Below are 19,552 nucleotides of genomic sequence, written 5' to 3'. Positions count from 1 at the left end.
TCAAATCATTGCATGAGAGTCAGATAAGTATAACCTGACAGAGGCAAATGTAGGAAAAGCCAGTACTTGGCCCTGAGAAGTACTGGGCATTTTCTATTTAGGCCCATGGGATCTGGTTGCCTGGGAGACTAACTCTGCTTTCCTGAGCATGAGACATCCATCACCTCAGATTAGTCTGAGTAGTTGAGCAATTTGTTAACAGATTAAAGACATAAGTCTTTTCTCCAGTGTATCTGCAATCTGATGGCCCTGGCATTGTATCCTAATGTGTCTCTCATGTTTGTGTGATCTTGCTCAAGTTTCTTGTCTGAATAATATCTATCTAAAGGAGATGAAATATAAAATGTGGTTAAGAACACAGAACTTGTAGCCCACAACCTGGAACCCCACCCCAACCATTTATTCATTATTCGACCTTAGGCAAACAAGAACCTCTTTGTACCTTCTTTTCCTCATCTTTTTAATTTAATTTTATTTTTGCAGTGCTGAGGATTGAACCCAGGGTCTCATGCATGCTAAAGCAAATACATTTCTGAGCCGCACCCCTAGCCCAATTTCCTCATGTTTAAATGAGGTCAATTACAATGCCTTCCTCACAAAGATGTTAGGTAGATAAATGAGTTAATATGTATAAAGTGCTTGGAACAATGTCTAGTGCAGAGTAAGCATGACATCTGTGTTAGTTGAAATGGCATTGGGATGATAATCCTGATCGCTCAGATTCGTTCTGAAGATGAACTAAAATGCTGAAGGTAAAAATAAAATCACAGAATTATTTGTGCCTGAATAGACCTAAGATCATGCAAATAAAATCCCCACTTTATAAGTGAAAAATCAAGACTCAGAGATGGGAGGTAGCTGGTTCAGAGCCATACATAATTAAATGGCAGGGTCCAGGTCTCCTAACTGCAAGTCCAAATTTTGTCCTCTGCATTGCATCAAAAAAAAGCAACATTTCCATAGAGATGACTCTGGATGGTTCTTTTATGTGGTCATTTGACCTGTTGCCAGCTAATGCATTTTCCTAGGACAATGAAATGTGTTTGAAATAGAAAGAAAACTGAGAAAAGGCTCTTTCCCTAAACACACACTGACTCTTGAAGTGGCACGTTAGTGTAGGAGAGAGAAGGCTAAGGATTTGGGCCATGGTTGAGAGGAAACATTTTCAGAAATCATTGCTAGTTCCATGTCATTACTTCAGATAACCCCAAATGTGTCCCTGTGTCCACAAGCTGGAATCATAAACTAATCCATTCAGGCTTCAGAGTATCTATTTTGGGGGGTTAGGTTGGTTTGGTTGTTGTTGTTTTCTTCAGGTGCTTAATTAAGGGGCTTCCACCAGAATGGGCTCTTTGGTAGACACCAAGGTGTCACTCCCAGGACAACAGGATTGATATTGGGACCTCTGTGTTCAGTTTTCCCGAGTTTTTCAGGGCCATTCCCCTTTTGATTTATTCTGCTTTGGCTCACATTTCTCAGTGGAACTGCTCAGAAGTAGCTGACAAGTGGGTTAGAGGAAAGGGGCAGGATGGGAGAAAGACCCTATGAAGAACAACAGAAGTTTAGAGGGATTTGATCTAGAGAAAAAGTAAGTCCTAGAGGTCATTATTCTTGTTCTCAAATTATTAGAGGGTATCATGGGCAGAAAGAGCAGAGGCAGCAAGATCTCTGACAGCAGAGCTGATACCATTGGGGTGGGAAGGGGAAGAAGAATTTCCAAGAGGCAGATTCCAGCTTGAAGCAAGGAAAACTTTCTGAGTCTGAGAGCTGTGCAAGGATGGGGTCCCTGCATGAAAGCTGTGCTTTAAAAGAAAGAGAATTGGTTGCAGGGCCTGACAGCCACTTATCAAGAGATGGGAAGGTTGGGACTGATTAATTAGACTAGGTATCTCACCAACTCTTAAAATTTTCAGGTCCTGGGAGCCTAAGATCCAAAGATCAATTTCGTGGAGTCCCCACAATCAAGAACCAGCTGGAAAGAAGCAAAATATGAAACTAATGACCCATTCTTTATCTTGCCTGTTATTTCTTTTTCTCTTTCTTGCACTCATTGCTTGCTATTTCATATAGCAGGTACCTTTGACATTTGCAGGAGATAATCCTTTTAAGTATATTTCTGACTCAGCCTTTGCTCCTTCAGCATCACTAGAGAGTCTGAGCTCTCCAGAGATTAGTGCTGGCCTGTCACCACAGCAACTGCCCAGGCCCTGTGGGCATCCATTGTAACAAGCATGGGACTTTGTGAGCCAAAGATTGACTGTGGTGAGAAAAAACTCCACAGGGAGCCTGATATGAAGCAAGAAGGTTGTACTTTGGGAAGTTTTCTTTAATAGGATTAGCTGTAGAGGTAGGACTCACTTTACACATTTGGCCAGCTCCTGAAAAGTGTGGGTGTGTGACAAATTTTAGTAAATGGAGGAAATCTCATCATAAAGGCAGAAAGTAAACTCTTCACAAGTCCCTGATTTAAATCCTCTTCATAAAATGGAGTTTTTAAAGGGAATCTCCACCAATGCCATGTCCTGTGCTGTTAGTCTAGTACTGAGCATCTGTAATTGGGGCCACCTGCAGAGAACTCCCCAGGGGATGGCAAAGAACAGCAGCAACTCAGCTTGCTGGGGGCTAGGAATGGACAATGTATAACAAGGAGAAGCAAAGTGCACATGGGGGCACAACAGGGGTAGGCTTGGAGAGTGGGCCTTGCCTAGCATGAGCAGTTCTGCTGCAGCAGTGGTGGGGTGTCCGAGAGACGTGTATTCTTAGAGGCACCCAGCACAGAGGGGTCCGTGTCCAGCGAATCAGACATCTTATCACAAATGGCATCCACCAGGCGCTCGAAGGCCTGCCTCACACTGATGTTCTCCTTGGCACTGGCTTCAAAGAAGTCAAACCCTAGGAGAGAAGAGACACAGGTACATAGTTTCCCCATTCCTTCAGCTGGAACCTTTTTGTGCCCCCAGCAGAGTACTCTGGATCAATATGGCCTGTACTCAGAAGTGAAGTGAGGAGGCCTAATTCCACAGGCAGAGGGTACTGCTTCAAGGAGACAGTATAGGGCAAGGGTTACCTGCACAGGTTGTAGAGTCAGACAATCTACCATTGACCCAGCTATTTAGTCCCATGCAAATCACATGTTCTCTTTACAAATCAATTCCCAGGGTTGTAAATAGTGATAATTTTACCTACGTCACAGAGTTATTTCAAGTACAAAACAAGATAATGCATGTGAAGTATATGGCCCGATTCCTGACACAGAAGGAGTGTCATAAGGTGTTTGCTTAAATATGTGAGCATTTATACTTCTTAAAGCATTTAGTACATCCATTATCTCATTTGCTTTTCACATTATCCTCTCCATATCACTAGTGCAGACACTGTGGCCTAGGGAATTAAGCTGGCTTGCCCAAGGTAAGTAAAAACACCAGTATGAGAAGCCTCAGTTTTGGACTTTTTGACCAGGGATTTTCTTCTTTCCCTTGCTTCTCACCCAAGTCCAGCCAGCTCTAATCTGGGCTCTGGGAGGCAGCCCAAGAGCCACAATGAGCTGGGCATGGTGGTGTATGCTTGTTATCCCAGTGACTCGGAGGCTAAGACAGGATATCACAAGTTTAAGGTCAGCCTCAATAACTTGAAACCCTATCTCAAAATAAAAAAGGACTGGGATACAGCTCAGTACCCCTGGGTTCAGTTCTCAGCAGAAAAAAAAAAAAAAGCGCCACAATGAATAAGTGAAGTTTTATTTGATCCTTTCTACCCACAAACACACTGGCTTGTCTCCATTCAGTGAGGTTCCTCCTCCCTAAAGCCTAAAATCCACTAAAATGATTCTATAGATCTTTCCTTCCCCTCAAAAGCCCAATAAAAGGCCCAGGGGAAACTGCCTGAGGTGTGCCACATTCTTGTCTGGTTTTTGAGATCTCTGACAACTCTTTCTGTGACAATGAATAACACTTGGTTGTCCCAAGAGAAACAATCCAAGGCCCTCCTAGTTCAGACAATGTGGCCTGTCCCACCTGAGGAATCCTGACCAGGTTGGTGGCAGCCCTCAGAAGCAGAAGCTGCCCTTCCCATCATGTCCCCAGGGCAGCCCATTCCCTCCCCTTTTTCTTCCTTCCTTCCAAGTCTTCATTTCTTTTCAAAAGCCTCTCTTCCTTTTTTTCTTTTTCTTTTCATTTAGCTCATTTCCCCCTTATGTTCCTTGAACTTTCTGTTGAGCATCTACTAACTATGTTAGGAGCTTTAAAATATCATTACTTAATCCTCACAAGAGCCTGTCATCATCTCCAATTTACAAATGAGAAGACAAAGGTTTCAAAGTTCTGTGTAACACTCATACATGTGGCTGTGTTAGTGGAAATCAGGTTTATACCTGTGTTTGCCTGAATCTGAAGTCTATATAGAGCCCTGCCTCTCGTTTCTTCCTCTTTCTTCCTTTCACTTGGCATTCTTTCTTCTTGATCATATCTTTTTTCTTCCTTTAAAGTCTGTTTGCTTGATCTTACTACCACAGTGTCTGAATCTGGGAGAGTCACTGCACCTGTCTGAATCACTTAACCTCTCTGATTCTCAGGCTACTCATTTGTCAAGTAGGAATAACAACAGAGTCTTCCTACTGAGAGCAGTTGGGAGGATTGAGTGAGAAAATGGATAAATTGCTGAAAAAAGTTGCCTGTTATAATGTTTCTTTCTGCTCTTCTTTCATCTTGCTCCTCTCACCTCTATATCTTTCTCCCTCTTTTATCATCTCTTCCCACAAAGGGGAGAATATCTTTCTTCCTCCCACCTCCCACCTGTTACTCCACCATCCACAGAGCAGCCTGAGGCCCTAGGTACAAATGAGGCTCCTTTTCTCAGCCTTCCCAGCATAAAGGCACTCACAGCTCCTGCCAGCCCAGCTCCAGCTGCTAGCCTCTCCGGTGGCTGAGTTCCTGACCTGAGAAAAGCAAGCTGCAGAAGTGCTCACTAATTGTGGATATGTGACGAAGAAGAAGAAGGCAGCTGCTGGCTCATTATCCTCAGCATCAGAGACCCTTCAGCATATAGCTTTTCCTTAATGAATATCACAAAAATTAGCTCCTTGGTATTTGACTGGCTTATGGCAAGTGGCAGTGTTTGGGCATGTGGAGGGGAGTGTATTGCTCGCCTAAGAAAGGAGCAAACAGATAAAGTAGTAAGTAGGCTTTCACCATCACTATAGATGAAGGTGAGAAAACAGGTCAAAGCCAAAGGCACCAATTCCTTCTGAAGAACTGACTCTGAGGGAAGGACATGACACATTGGAAGGTGGGCATTGAGAAAAGGCCTGAGATCCAGCCTGGATTTTAATACAGCCTGTCAGTTACTAGCTCTGTGACCTCAGGGAAATTCCCTAATGACCTTCAGCCTCTATGTCCTTTTCTGTAAAATGGGGTCAGTGCTATATACCTCATAGGGTATTAATTATAATTAAACACGCAAAACTATGTGAAGTGATTCACATAGAATACATGGCAATTCCCCTTCCCATATTTTCTCCTCCCACTATAGTCTCTACCCTTCCATTGTCTTCAGGGAAGCCCTCTGGTTCTTCATCATTCATGGTCAATCAATAAACCAGTTCTTACTGTACAGATGTTGCACCAGGTTTGATGTTGAGTGTCAGGAACACAAAGAGATCAAATCTACCTGTGGAGAAGCCACGCTAATAAGAGAGTCCATTCCTCACTTCTGCATTGTTCTTAACAGTGCACAAATACAATTTTAGAAAACCTTGCGAGGTGGGTAAGCCAAGGCAGGGTTTATCACTCATAATTTGTAGATAGGAAAACTGAAGCTCAGAGATGGGGCATAAAGGAGGACTCTGTTATGCCTCTTTGTCTCACTCTCAGTTGGAACAGTGACAGAACAAGCCATAACATTCTAACACAATTAGAAGAACCAGAGGCCATACAGGAATTCAGAAGAGAAGGAGAGGAGAGGGAAAGGAAATTTTCTGAAGTTACTGGGGATGTGAATTTTAATGTCAGAACTAAACAAAACTCTTTTTTTTTTTTTTTTAGAATTTCAATTCTTTTTTTTTTTAATTTTTAATATTTATTTTTAGTTTTCGGCAGACACAACATCTTTGTTTGTATGTGGTGCTGAGGATCGAACCCGGGCAGCACGCATGCCAGGCGAGCGCGCTACCGCCTGAGCCACATCCCCAGCCCAAAACAAAACTCTTCACCTAACTTCTCATTCTTCAGGACCCAGCTTCGGTGTGGTTCATTTCCCCAGTGATTCCCTCTGCCTTATAACTCATTCCTTGTGTGGTAAAAATCCATTTGACTGGGAGCTCCCCAAGCAGGGACTGTGCCAGTCATCATCAGAGCTCAAGACCAGTGGAGTAGTAGGTGCTCAGTGAGTATTTGTTGAATGAAGGAGGTTGGAATGAGCAGGGAGGGCATGGTTGAGGGGATACAGACATTGGGGCTCATGAAAGCTTAGCTCAGCATGGAAGATCCTGTGCTGGGCTGTGGGGACCCTGAAGTGAATCAGACACAGTTCCTACCCTTGAGGAGCTCCTAGTCTAGTGTGTAAGAGAGACACTTTAACAACATTTTAGAGATTAAGTGCTGAAACAGTGGAAAGGTAAGGGATGCGAGGGTACAGAGAAAATTCCTCACCAAGTCTGGGGGCTAGGGAAGATTTCTCCAAGAAACCAGATATCAGCTAGATGAAGACATATGACTGAGTATTCACATGAGCACATACATGTGTAGCACACCAGACAGGGGAAATGGCATGAGCATAAATAAGTGGGCAAAAACACAGCATTGATATATGCTAGAAGGAGAATAGTAGTTTATTATCATTATAGCAAAAACCCAAAATGGTGAGAGATGAAATCAGTAGGAAGCTAACGTAAAGAGCTTATATGTCATGCCAAGGAGATGATTTCACTGTCTTCTCAAAGGTACCCAAAGTACTGAGAACTCTGATTCAAGCTACCAACTCATGGGTCTAGTCAGGTCAGAATAACTCCCAATTACCCCCACCCAATTACTGTCAGACTCCTGGAAGGCCCTTTATCAGTAGGTCCTGGTGGTAACCTTTTCCTCAGGTTCATTAATAAAGAATCTCATGGTCTGAGAATCTAGTGAGGCTAGAAAGTTGACAACCAATTAAGCAGACTAGCCATTCCTCACCCCCATTCATTTCTTCCCTCTAATTGGCTTCAGAACAATGAGATTTCTGCTGTCTTATTTGTAGCCCAATTCTTAAATCACTCTATTATGTTCCCCTATGATGGTGTCTACCTTTCCTGTCCAAAGGCAGTTGTTACGGATCCACAGACTGTGTGTCTACATTGCCTTCTTCTGAACTTGACCTCAGATTTTATTCAGAAATTCACAACTAGCTAAATTTACCTCTCCTCATTCTGACACTGCTCTAAAATATTTCTCCACTATTATTATTTTCAAATCCCTTCTTCATCCTACTCTGATACCTCCTCATCTCCATCATTTATCATTCTTCAACTCACAATTCTCTTGTCATTGACAATTTTGGCAAGGGACTCACTTCTTTTCTACCCTAGGCTTACTCTTATTCTCAGGTACCCTGAATTTCATGTGAACAATCGATCCAATACTTTGGCCTATTAATTTCTTAACCATTTAATTTCCATTGTCCTTTTCCATTTTGCTTCAGCTATGCCCTTGTCTTATTACTTGAACTATTTTGACTTGGATTTGCAGCTTTAGAACTGAAAGTGGTCTTATTAATTTTATATCAGCCACACTGGCTCAAAACTCAAGACCCTTACATTAGTCAATTTTTCATCACTATAACAAAATATTTGACATAAACTTCTTAGAAGAAAAGAGGTTTATTTGGATCACAGTTCCGGAGGTTCAATGTCCTAGGCTTTGTGGTGAGGGCTGTCCCTTAACTGCATCATTTTATGGCCAATAACAATGGTGGGAGTGTGTGTGGGAGCAAGAAAATTATATATCTTGAGCCAGGAGGCAGTGAGAGCTGGGTGGGGCCAGGTTTGCTACTTTTATGACAACCCTCTCAAGAGAACTCAAGAGTGTCCTGAAAACTTCCTTCCAAGAGCACACCCTCAATGACCTAAACCTTCTACCCGGCTCCACCTCATAAAGATTTCACTACCTTCCAATTTTGCCACCCTGGGGAACAAAGTCTTCCATCACAGTGGACCCTTGGAAGGCCCTCAAACTACATCCACACCATAGCAACCCTGCATGGCCTGGCCTCTGTATACTTCTCCAGCTTCATCTTTGGCTTACTCTGTGCATACAATGTACCTCTCCCCTCTACCCCCAATAGCACTTTGCTCATTGTTTCAATCAGATTTCAACCAAGGAAATGGGAACTACTCTTAGCATATAATCCAGAGGACATTGGTTACATAGGTGATGGAAGAACTGAGAAGCTGAATACAATAGAGGAAACCCAGAGATTACCAGTGGGAAAAAATAGTATTATTAGAGGCAAAGAAAGCTGGAACCAATGGAGTAAGAGTCAGAGAAGAGGAGCAGCCACTGCTGAAGTAGCCATCCAGGGACTCCAATTCCAGGAAGCATAATATTTTAGGGTCTCTGCCTCCATATGATCTTCAGAAAGGGGCTTCTCATCCCTTTCCTGGATATGATTGGAGATAACTCTGGCCAGAGCCCAGGGAGGCTAGTAAAAAGGAAGCATGTTTCTGCCTACAAGGGAAAGAGAGTGTTTAAAATGTGGTCTTGAAACACATGTATACCAGCATAGGGTAGTGGGAAAAGTGCCCACAGAATAATAGTTTGGAGAGGGTTGCAGGAGAAAAAAAGAATGGGAGAAGGAATGATAACAAACAGTTTAAGGACTGGCACAACCATCTATTCAAAGAATATTAAAATTTTCTCTATAAGATTTTTGTTTCCCTAGTCAATAAGTTTCTTTTTTTTTAAATATTTTTTAGTTGTCGAGAGACCTTTATTTATTTATATGTGGTGCTGAGAATCAAACCCTGTACCTCACACATGCCAGGCAAGTGCACTACCGCTGAGCCCTAGCCCCAGCCCTAGCCCGTCAATAAGTTTCTTATGGGCAGGGAACCCATTCACCTCTGTGGCCCCAGGATCCATCATGCATTCAGTGACTAGAATTCAATTCAATCCATCATGCATTCAATTATGCACTGCCTAACCTACTAGAGATTTTAAATCTCTACCTATTGGCAACTGGCTTGCTGTGTCTCCTTGTGGGAGGAATATATCTCCCATCCCATCAACATTAGGTTGATGATAGGACTTACTTTGACCAATGGATATGGGCAGAAGTAATGTGACCCAAGTCCCAAAAGAAGCTGCATAGTTTAGCCATTCTGGGTTGGATCCCAGAGTAAGAAGGCACAGGAATGGAGTCACAACTGACTTGCAGCTGGTACATAATATGAGTGAGAAGTAGACCCTTATCATGTAAGCTCACCTGGTTGGTTGTTACCACAACATATTCTAAAGAAATATCATTAATATTGTGACTGAGGTAAAAATTTAAAGAGAAATCATGGCAGGCTTTGGGGGAAACACTATTGGATGACAAAATAACAATATTAAGATTTGAGTCTAAAGACTGAGTTTGAATACTGAGACTGCCGTCTACTACTTATATGGCTTAGAATAGCTACATTATCTTAAAGTTCAAAAATAGACATGGGATCTGGCATGGCTTGGTATGTGCAAGAAACATGAGTGGTCTGGACTCAGCTTCTTCTTCAGTAAAATCACTGATTTACTGCAGGGCTGGTAACATGCAACTGCACAGGTACAGACACAACTGATGATAATACCATCTAACTAGCTGGGTGTGAGGATGAAGGGCACAAGAAAATTGCTATGAAAGCACATTGTGAGTTACATCACTGTTAGTTATTATCAGTGCCAACTAGTTCTTTGTTTCTCTTCAACCAGGCTCAATGATATAAGGTTTCTATAATTCATCTCAACCCTCCAAATATTTAGTGAACACATAAAATAAGCAAGGCAAAGTAAAAAGGGTCTGTGGGGTGAGTAATAAGTAGAGGAATTGTGTGAATCAAAATGAAATCAGGGCTGGCACTCGGTGGCAGAGCCCTTGCCTAGCATGCATGAGACACTGGGTTCAATCCTCAGCACCATGTAACAAACTAAATAAACAAAATAAAGGTAATTTTAAAAAATGAAATCAAGCATGGTAGCACATGCCTGTAATTCCAGCAGCTCTGGAGGCTGAGGCAGGAGGATCGAGAGCTCAAAGCCAGCCTCAGCAATTTAGTGAGGCTCTGAGCAACACAGTGAGACCCTGTCTCTAAATAAAATACAAAAAAGGTGGGTATATGGCTTAGTGGTTAAGTGCCCCGGGTTCAATCCCTGGTATTAAAATTTTTTAAAAAAAATCAAAGTTGGATATATCTAAATAGAGCCACTCATTCAACTATATATATACCCCATTTTTCAAACAGACAAACAGACCCAGAGAGAGGAAGCAAGATGTTCAAGGTCAGAAGCAAAAAGCTCCTAACTCCTAGTCTGGGTGCACTTTCCCACTACACTATGCTAGTATACATTTCAAGCCCACATTTTAAACACTCTCTCTTTTTCTTATAGGCAGAAGCACATTTCTTTTTTTACTAGCCTCCCTGGACTCTAACCAGAGTTATTTCCAAACAGATGCAGGAAAAAAGGATATGTCAAGCTAAGAAACAGAGTACAGTTGAGTCCTGGGTCTAGTAGACTTCCTAGTTGCATGAGCTAATAAATTCTATATTTTTTTTTTAGAAAAGCTAATTTGACTTGGAATTTTATCACTTGTAATAACAACAGTCCTAATTCAAGCAGAACTTATCACAACTAACATCTTTTTTTGAGATATAATTCACATACCACACAATTCACCCATTTGAGGATCAAACCCAGTGCCTCATGCATGCTAGGCAAGAACTCTACCTCTGAGCCACAACCCAGCCCCCCCGCATTTGCAATTCTTAACATGCATCTAGGTTTATTTATACAGTTATTTGTTTAATGTCTCTTTCCATGCTAGTTCCATGATGGTAAGAATTACAACTGTTTTGTTCACTATTATATCTTGAGTGACAGGACAGAACCTGATACAGAGTATGTGTCTAATAAACATTTTTCAATGAATAAGTGAAACATATGAATGATTATCTACCCTGTGCTGGATGCTTGAGATACTGAAACAAATCAGACATATTCTCTTTTCTTAAGGGCTAGGAAGAAATAGATAAATATGTAAATAGGCAAATTCTAATAAGCAATAGAGGAAAGCTCAGAAAGTTATGTAGGACAGAGATAGGTAACTTTGATCTACCCAAATTTAACCAATTCATTAAGGCCTTCTTCAAGTACCTCCCTAAATCCTGCACTAAGAATTAGCTCATTTTCTATCTGCATTCCTGTGTGCTGGCAGTGTCTCAGGGGACTGTGGATTGAAGGTATAATGGGATAACCTGAACTTATCCAAGTGTGGGCTTTACCACATGCTTACTGTTCTGTGAACCAAGAGGAGGCACTTTCTGGAATCTGAGAACCTTTGTAATAGAGTAGGAACAGCAAGGCCCAAGATGACCCAACTACCCCATTTATTAGGCCCTTACAGTGTGCTAATTTCTAGTCCAGTCACTTTGGAGAATAAGGGTGAGGACACATAACACACCTCTCTCTCTCTCTCTCTCTCTCTCTCTCTCTCTCTCTCTCTCTCTTCTAATACACATAATACAAATATACAACACATAATTCACATTTGTACTTCAGAAACTGTCAGAGAATATAACTTTATGTTCCCTATTCCTTAACACTTAAAACATTTGCCAGACACAGTGGTGCATGCCTGTAATTCCAGCAGCTCAGGAGGCTAAGGCAGGAGGATTATGAGTTCAAAGCCAGCCTCAGCAATGGCGAGGCACTAAGCAACTCAGTGAGACCCCCCAAAAAAATACAAAATAGGACTGGGGATGTGGCTCAGTGGTTGAGTGCCCCTGAGTTCAATCCCCAGTATTTCAAAACAAACAAACAAACAAAACATTTAAGGTGTGACAAATACATACTTAGACTGGCTAAAAGTCCAAACAGTCCATCTTTTCCTCTAGAGGAAGATATCATATATTCTACAGACATGGAACTCTTAGATTGAATTCCAATAGTTACAATAAAATAAAATCAAAACTGCTCTTTTAGGCAAAGTAGGTATGGGTTCCTCTATGTGGCCACTGAAACATGCCTGGGTACCTGGGCCTCAGTGGAGTATAGGAACAAAATGTTCCAACCTTGGAAAAAGCATCACTGAGCTTCATATGCAAATCACATAGTTTTGCCTTCTATATAGTTACTTTTGTTGTGAATTGTGTTTTGGTGAGAACCATCAGTTTACATTGAAAGAAATGTTAAGAAACAATCTATGATGTTCAGTGTTGTTGGAAGGATGTATAATATCAAGGACATGGTTACATTCAGTATAGAGAGTCTTCTCTGTATTTGCCAATGAAGAGCAATGCTTCTCTGGAAAAATAGGTTTGTTTTTATATTAAGAACATTCCCTCTTTGCAATGTTCTCTAGGAAGCTCAAAGGCAATATTTTGGCCCAATTCTTTCAAGTTCACAAGAAAATTATTATAAAATATATTTATGCGACACATATATATCCATACATATATGCACACATACACACATGCATTATGTACATACCAAGTTGCTCTGCAAGGAGCCTGCCCTTCTCAGTGGGAACAACTCTCTCTTCTTCCATGTCACATTTGTTCCCCACCAGAATAACCTGTGCATTGTCCCAGGAGTAGGTCTTGATCTGAGTAGCCCTAAAAAAGAGAGAAATATGCTATAGATGGAAAGTTTGTGTCTCTTACATTCACAAGTTGAGCCCAACCCTACTTGTAATGGTTTTTAGAGGTGGAGCCTCTTGAAGCTAATAATGACATGAAGATAGAGCCCCAGTAAATGGGATTAGTGTCCCTACAAGGAGAGAGAGATAGAATGTGCTCTCTCTCAGCCATGAAAAATGATACAATCAGAAGGACGCTGTCTTTAGACACTGGGTGGATATACTGGTATCTTGGTCTCAGACTTCCTAGTCTTCTGAACTGTGAGAAATAACTGTTCGTCATTTAAACCACTGATATTCTTGTTGTAACAGCTCAAAATGACTAAGACACACATCCTCCTAGGTTGAAAAGGGAATTTCAAAAGTCCAAGAAGCAGTTTCCCTTCACAAAACTAGTGAGTTGCTGCCAATTTATTTAGCTGAGGACAGACACACACATACCTACCCACACTGGCTGTCACAGATTCTGACCCCCAAACCTTGGCTGCAAACTCACCCATCTCTTTGGAGTCCTTTAATATTTTGTCAATCTTCTTACTGGGCAGAGAGCTCATTTTAAAATGTGTATCTGACTACGATGTGGCCTTTTTAAAAATATTTTTAGACCTTTATCGTTTTTTTAATTTTCAGTGGACACAACATCTTTATTTTTATGTGGTGCTGAGGATCGAACCCAGCACCCCATGCATGCCAGGTGAGCAGCGCTACCGCTTGAGCCACATCCCCAGCCCTACAATGTGGCCTTTTTAAAAAATCTTCTCTAGAGGGTCCCAGACTAGCTGTGATCAAGTCCAGGTTCTTCAGTTCAAAACCATTCATGTCAGGTCTCTCCAGGCTCATTGTACCTCATCCTGCCTCACAAGTCTCACTCCTTCCTCAAATAAGGCATTAGGTCATGATTATTTGTAGATGCCAAAATATCAACAGTGATTTCCTTCATATAAGATGATTATGAAAATTTTTAAAAATATGTGTCAAATGTTTGTCCTTAAATTTTTGAAAGTAAATGGCCATTATTTCTAACCTTAGAAACAAAATTTTAGCAGAGGGAATAAAGTAGGATCCTAACATTGTAGAGACATCATTTTGTGTGGGTGGATGGGTCTCTGTCCCAACCACCTCATCACATGAAAACCCTGTACCTTCACCATGCCACCTATTATACTTGGTTAAATTTATCTGTCTCTGTCTGAGGGCAGGAATAAGTGTATTCATCTTTGGGATGCCAGCACCTTGTACAGAACAGACTTGGTGTTGGTGAATGTCTGGATCAGCAGATGGTTAATCCTGAATCATATCTTGAATTGACTCTATTCTGATACTGAGATTCAATCTACATGAACCCTAACTGCATCCTAGACCTATTATTGAACCTGCTACTAAAACAGGTCCCATCACCAATCATCATCTATGGTAAGAAGCCATTCCCCTTGAAGGATGGAATTCACTCAATCACCATTTGTTGTAGGCCCACAAAGATTCAGGCCTCATTTGGGCACTGGAGCTTTGATGGCAGGTGGAGACTAGGCTAAGACCAAGTTGCCTAGAAGGAAAACTCAAAGGCCAGAGCTTTGGAGTCTTTGGATTCAAGGCAGGTACCTGAAGCCAACTCTCCTATCTCTCCATGTTACTCTTCCTTTTATCTTCCTCCCTCCTCCCACCCCATCCTCTCTCAGCTCCAAGATTAGAAACAAGCTCAGGTTATTCTTGGAAAAGTCGTCACCAGGTGTTAAAGTCACCATGTTCTTGAGAAAGAATGAACAGAAACTGATGGAGGGGAGAAAAGGGGCCAAGGCATACAGGAATGAGCAGTGTGGAGACACTTATAAGGCTAATCACTCTGTGGGAGGTGTGGTAAGAGAGAGAAAATGGAGAGGGAAGGAGTGAGGAAGAGGAAAAAAATCATAACTGAAAAGAATAAAGAGAAGAAGAAGGGAAAAGAGAAGAAGGAAAGGAGAAAGAAGGACAGTAGAGGGAAGAAGTTGTTAAAAAGGAAGGGGAGAAAAGGGGAAAGAGGATGATGACTGAGAGGCAGAAAAAAGAACACAGGTTCCCAGGAATGACATGGCATCTTGGACTGTTGGTCACAACAGAGAAATGGAGCAGGCAGCCTGTAAGATCACACCCAGTTCAAGGCTCCAAGTAGCCAATAATGCTTCACATAATCATGACAACTACTCTTTGGGAAGAGGGAAGTCCTCAAGCTGCTATGGTTTAGATGTAGTTTGTCCCCAAAGAGTCATGAATTGGAAGCTTGGCTCCCAGGGTGGTAATGTTAAGAACTGGTGGACCTTTAATAAGTGAGGCCTAGTAGGAAATAGTTAGGTCATTAAGGACACTTCCCTCTAAAGGAATGGATATAATTCTTGAGGGACTCTAGTTAGTTCTTTGTGAGAGGTTTCATAAAGGAGCAAGACTAGTCCCCTCCCAATCTCTCTCTGGCTTCCTTTCTTACCATGTGCTCTCTCCCTTTTGCTCATGTTCCTGTCTTGATGCCATCTGTCATGATATGATGTAGCCAGGAGAACCCATGCCAAAGCCAGTGACATACTGTGTGGACTTTCAACCTCCAAAACTGTGAGCAAAATAAACTTCTTTTCTTTCTAAAGTATCCAGCCTTAGGTATTTTGCTATAGCAACAGAAAACTAACTAATATAGCAGCTATGGGCAAAAGATAACAAGAGAAAGGCTTGGCACTGGCCAGCATTGTAGCTGGGTACCTGGCTCACCCAATTCTCTGATTCTGAAGAACAGCCATGGCACAGACATCTCACCTTCTCACATCCTCCTTTGATTAAAGGCACTAGGAATTGGCCTTTCCCTGTCACATGTCCATTCCCTTCTCCTCCTTTCTCCATGTAAGTAACTCCTCAAGAAAAAAGACATTATTTGCTCAGTGTACTGATTTCTATTGCAAATTGAACCTTCATGAACTTGAACTAGATTTGCTATTAGGCCCCAAACCCAGCCCAGGGATAGTGAAGTATCGTGTGAATTCACTCTCCACTATAGACAGTGGAGATTATAGAATAATCTTCCTGAAACATAAATCTGAATTTGTTGATTTTCATTTCAAATGTTGTCACCTATGAGATAAAATCCAAACCCCACCATATAAAATCTTTCATGATCTGTGCTCTTCTCTCCCTCTCACCAACCTTCTTATCTTTGCACATCTATATTCTTTCTCTGAAAATTCTTATCTATTTATCCCTCAAGCTAACTCCTGTTCAGTTTATAAAATGTAGTGTACGTGTCATCAACCCCAAGACATTTTCTCTCTCTTAACTGAGATAGACAGCCCTCCCCTGGGTTCCCACAATCCTGATGTCTCAATTCATCACTGTACCTGTCACATAATATTCTTGTAGCCTGCTTCCTACTCTGACTTCTCTCGTCTGAGAACTCCGTGAGAGCAGCAGCCATGTATGAGTCAGCTGGCTTTCCCTAACATACAGTATAAAGCCTAGTGCACGTTAGATTTTCATGAACAGTTTGCCAAGTGAATGAATGAATAAATGAGTTTTGTACCAGTCCTGGACAGCATTGAAGGACTCTTCATTGGTGATGTCATACATGAGAATGAAGCCCATGGCCCCACGGTAATAGGCTGTAGTGATGGTCCGATACCGCTCCTGTCCAGCTGTGTCCTAGATGGGAAAAGGGGGAAAAGGAAAAAGTCAGCTTCCTAGAAAGTCTGCTTTGGTTCCTAAAATGTCCCCCCAGACAATTAACTCATAATCTAAGGCATATTTAAGGAGTGTTTATTATGTATTGTGCTTGTGACTAGAATAAAATGATTTTTAAAACTTCATAGAAATAAAAAAATTATTAAAATCCCAATAAAAATTGGCAAGACATGAATAGCTTCTACAAGGAAATACAAATATAATAAATAAATATTATGTTAAAAGCCTTAATCTTTTTTTAAGTGGACACAATACCTTTAATTTATTTACTTATTTTATGTGGTGCTGAGGATCAAACCCACATGCAAGGCAAGCACTCCACCACTGAGCCACAATCTCAGCTCCACCCCAAAAGCTTTAATCTTTTTCTTTTTTAAAAAAATATTTATTTTTTAGTTGTAGGTGGTTTTTAATGTGGTGCTGAGGATCAAACCCCGTGCCTCATATATACTAGGCGAATGCTCTACTTCTGAGCCACAACCCCAGCCCTAATCTTTTTCTTAATAATAGTTCTCATTATAGATGAGGATGCATTGAAATGTACAAACTTGTTTGTGGGAGCAGAACTTTTGTTAAACCTTTTTGGAAAGCAATTTGGAAGTTTCAGTAGCATTAAAAATGTTAATACCCTTGGCCCCAGAATATTCCTTCTAAATATTTTCCTACAAAAATCAGATAAATATTTACACACAAATGTGTTATGACTTTATTTTTCATCAATTTATATATTCAACAAGAGGAAAATGGTTAAAATATAAGAATTTTTATGTAAATGAATATAAGAATACTTATTGACATGGGACAATGCTTATAGATGTGATATAGTATCAATACCACAAATTTATATGTGGAAATGAAAACTATTAAAGAAAACACACCAATAATAGATATTATCTCTGAATAACAGACAAGAATTACTGCTGACAAAAATGAGGCCTTGAGGGCTGGGGCTGGGGCTCAGCAGTAGTGCACTTGCCTGGCATGTGTGAGGCACTGGGTTTGGTTCTCAGCACCACATATAAATAGATAAAAAAAAAAATAAAAATGTTTATCAACAACTAAAACAAAAATAATTTTTAAAAAATGAGGCCTTAAATGCAGGACATCTGATTCTAAATCTAATGATTTATCCAAAGGCATTTATTGAATACCATCTATAATAATAATAAAAATAAGAAATGATCACAATAATAATTACAGAGTGTCATTATTTGTATATGCATTGCACTTGTATCAAGAAACTTAAGAAAAATCAAGTAGATGTGTTATGATACTCATCTGATAGATGAGGAAACAGATTCAGAGAGATTATCCAATACATGTCAGAACCAAGATTCAAATCAAGTCTATCCTACTCCTATATCCATTATAATATATTGCCTTAGCCACGACCATACTTTGTGTGATATAAAAATGGAACTAGAGGAGCTGGGATTGTGGTTCAGTGGTAGAGTGCTTGCCTAACATGTGTAAGGCACTGGGTTTGATTTTCAGCACCGCATATAAATAAGTGAACAAAATAAAAGCCCATCAATGTTTAAAACAATATTTTTTTAAATGGAACAAGAACCACCCCTGTTCTCAGGAAGCCTCTGTAGAATTGTGGAAGTGGTTAAGACATACCAGTGAACTGATAATTAGCAATATGAGACAGTATGTCATCAGAACCAGTTAAATGACACAGAGAAAATGTGAAATATAAGTTCAGGTAAGGAGAAATTGGGGAAGTTATGGAAGATATCAAAGCAGAGGTAACATATATTATACAAGTCAGGACTCTTCAATTACAAGCAATCTCCAAATCTCAGCAGTTTGAACACAAAGTTTTTATTTTTCATTGTTGGTATATGCCCACTAAGGGTTGGATGGGTGTTCTGCTTTGGGTCCTTCTGATTCCAGGATAAAGACTGACAGAGAACTTCCAAAAGGAAAGATAGTGCATGAGTCATGTGTTGGCCTGTAAAATTTCTACTTTCCCACTTCACTAACCAAAGCAAGTCAGGTATCCACACCCAAATTCCAGGGGGTAAAAAAGTACAATCTCATAACATACCCAGGAGTAGAACCAGAAATATGTGGAAGACAGCATACCTATTTCCATAGGTAGACTCTGCACTGAGCCCGGGAGCATTGCCTGAAGATGTGCTTATTTGGCAATACAATGAGGACAATAGGGACTTTCTTATTTTTATTATTTGTTCTAATTTGTTATGCATTACAGCAGAATGCATTTCAATTCATTGTACACAAATGGAGCACAACTTTTTATTTATCTGGTTGTATGCGATGTATCATTGCACCTATATGTGTAGTCATACATTTACCTAGAGTAATGATGTTCTCATTCCACCATCTTTCCTGCCCCCATGCTCCCTCCACTCCCCTCCCTTCCCTTTGTCCAATCAGAGTTCTCCATTCTCCCCACACCCCACTTATCAGAGAGAATATTTGGTCTTTGGTTTTTGGGATTGACTTACCTCGCTTAGCATGATATTCTCAAACTCCATCTATTTACCTGTATATGCCAAGATTTAATTCTCTCTTAATGCTAAGTAGTATTCCATTGTGTGTATATGTATGTGTGTGTGTGTGTATCATAGTTTCCTTATCCATTCATCTATTAAAGGGCATCTTGGTTGGTTCCACTTTTCAGCTATTGTGAATTGAGCTGCTATAAACATTGATGTGGCTGCGTCAGTACAGTAGACTGATTTTAGCCTCACGCATGTTAGGCGAGCACTCCACCACTGAGCCACAACCCCAGCCCCTGGAGTGAAATTCTTAAATTTTAAGATTTTAAGTCCTTTGGGTATAGACAGAGGAGTGGGATAGCTGGGTCAAATGGTGGTTCCATTCCAAGTTGTCTAGGGAATCTCCATACTGCTTTCCAGATTGGTTGCACTAATTTGTAGTGCCACCAGCAATGTATGAATATACCTTTTCCCCCACATCCTTACACTTATTTTTTTTTTTTTTTTTTTTTTTTTTTTTTTTTTTTTTTTTT

The 19,552-nt window shown here is 40.7% G+C and overlaps 1 protein-coding gene and 1 long non-coding RNA gene across 4 annotated transcripts in view; one reads left to right on the top strand and one right to left on the bottom strand.

Moving 5' to 3' along the window:
* The window catches only part of LOC125620385, a 110,277-nt gene that overhangs the window by 52,803 nt on the left and 37,922 nt on the right, over positions 1 to 19,552 (top strand). The gene's annotated exons all lie outside the window — the stretch shown is intronic.
* Positions 2,311 to 19,552, bottom strand: part of Rab3b (RAB3B, member RAS oncogene family) — a 63,796-nt gene continuing 46,554 nt past the window's right edge. For all 3 annotated transcript variants that reach the window (XM_048815405.1, XM_015485006.2, XM_048815404.1), the window contains exons 3-5: positions 16,391 to 16,509; positions 12,711 to 12,835; positions 2,311 to 2,892 (exon numbers count right to left, since the gene is read on the bottom strand). In XM_048815405.1, coding sequence (XP_048671362.1) covers positions 2,705 to 2,892; positions 12,711 to 12,835; positions 16,391 to 16,509 — 432 coding nt within the window. In that variant the 3' untranslated portion in view covers positions 2,311 to 2,704. The remainder of the gene's footprint in view (positions 2,893 to 12,710; positions 12,836 to 16,390; positions 16,510 to 19,552) is intronic.

Source organism: Marmota marmota, unplaced genomic scaffold (assembly GCF_001458135.2).
Source record: "Marmota marmota marmota unplaced genomic scaffold, marMar, whole genome shotgun sequence".
In the NCBI taxonomy this organism is placed as follows: domain Eukaryota; kingdom Metazoa; phylum Chordata; class Mammalia; order Rodentia; family Sciuridae; genus Marmota; species Marmota marmota.
The sequence above is the reverse complement of the archived record's forward strand: the minus strand, read 5'-3'. Positions and strand labels throughout refer to the sequence as shown.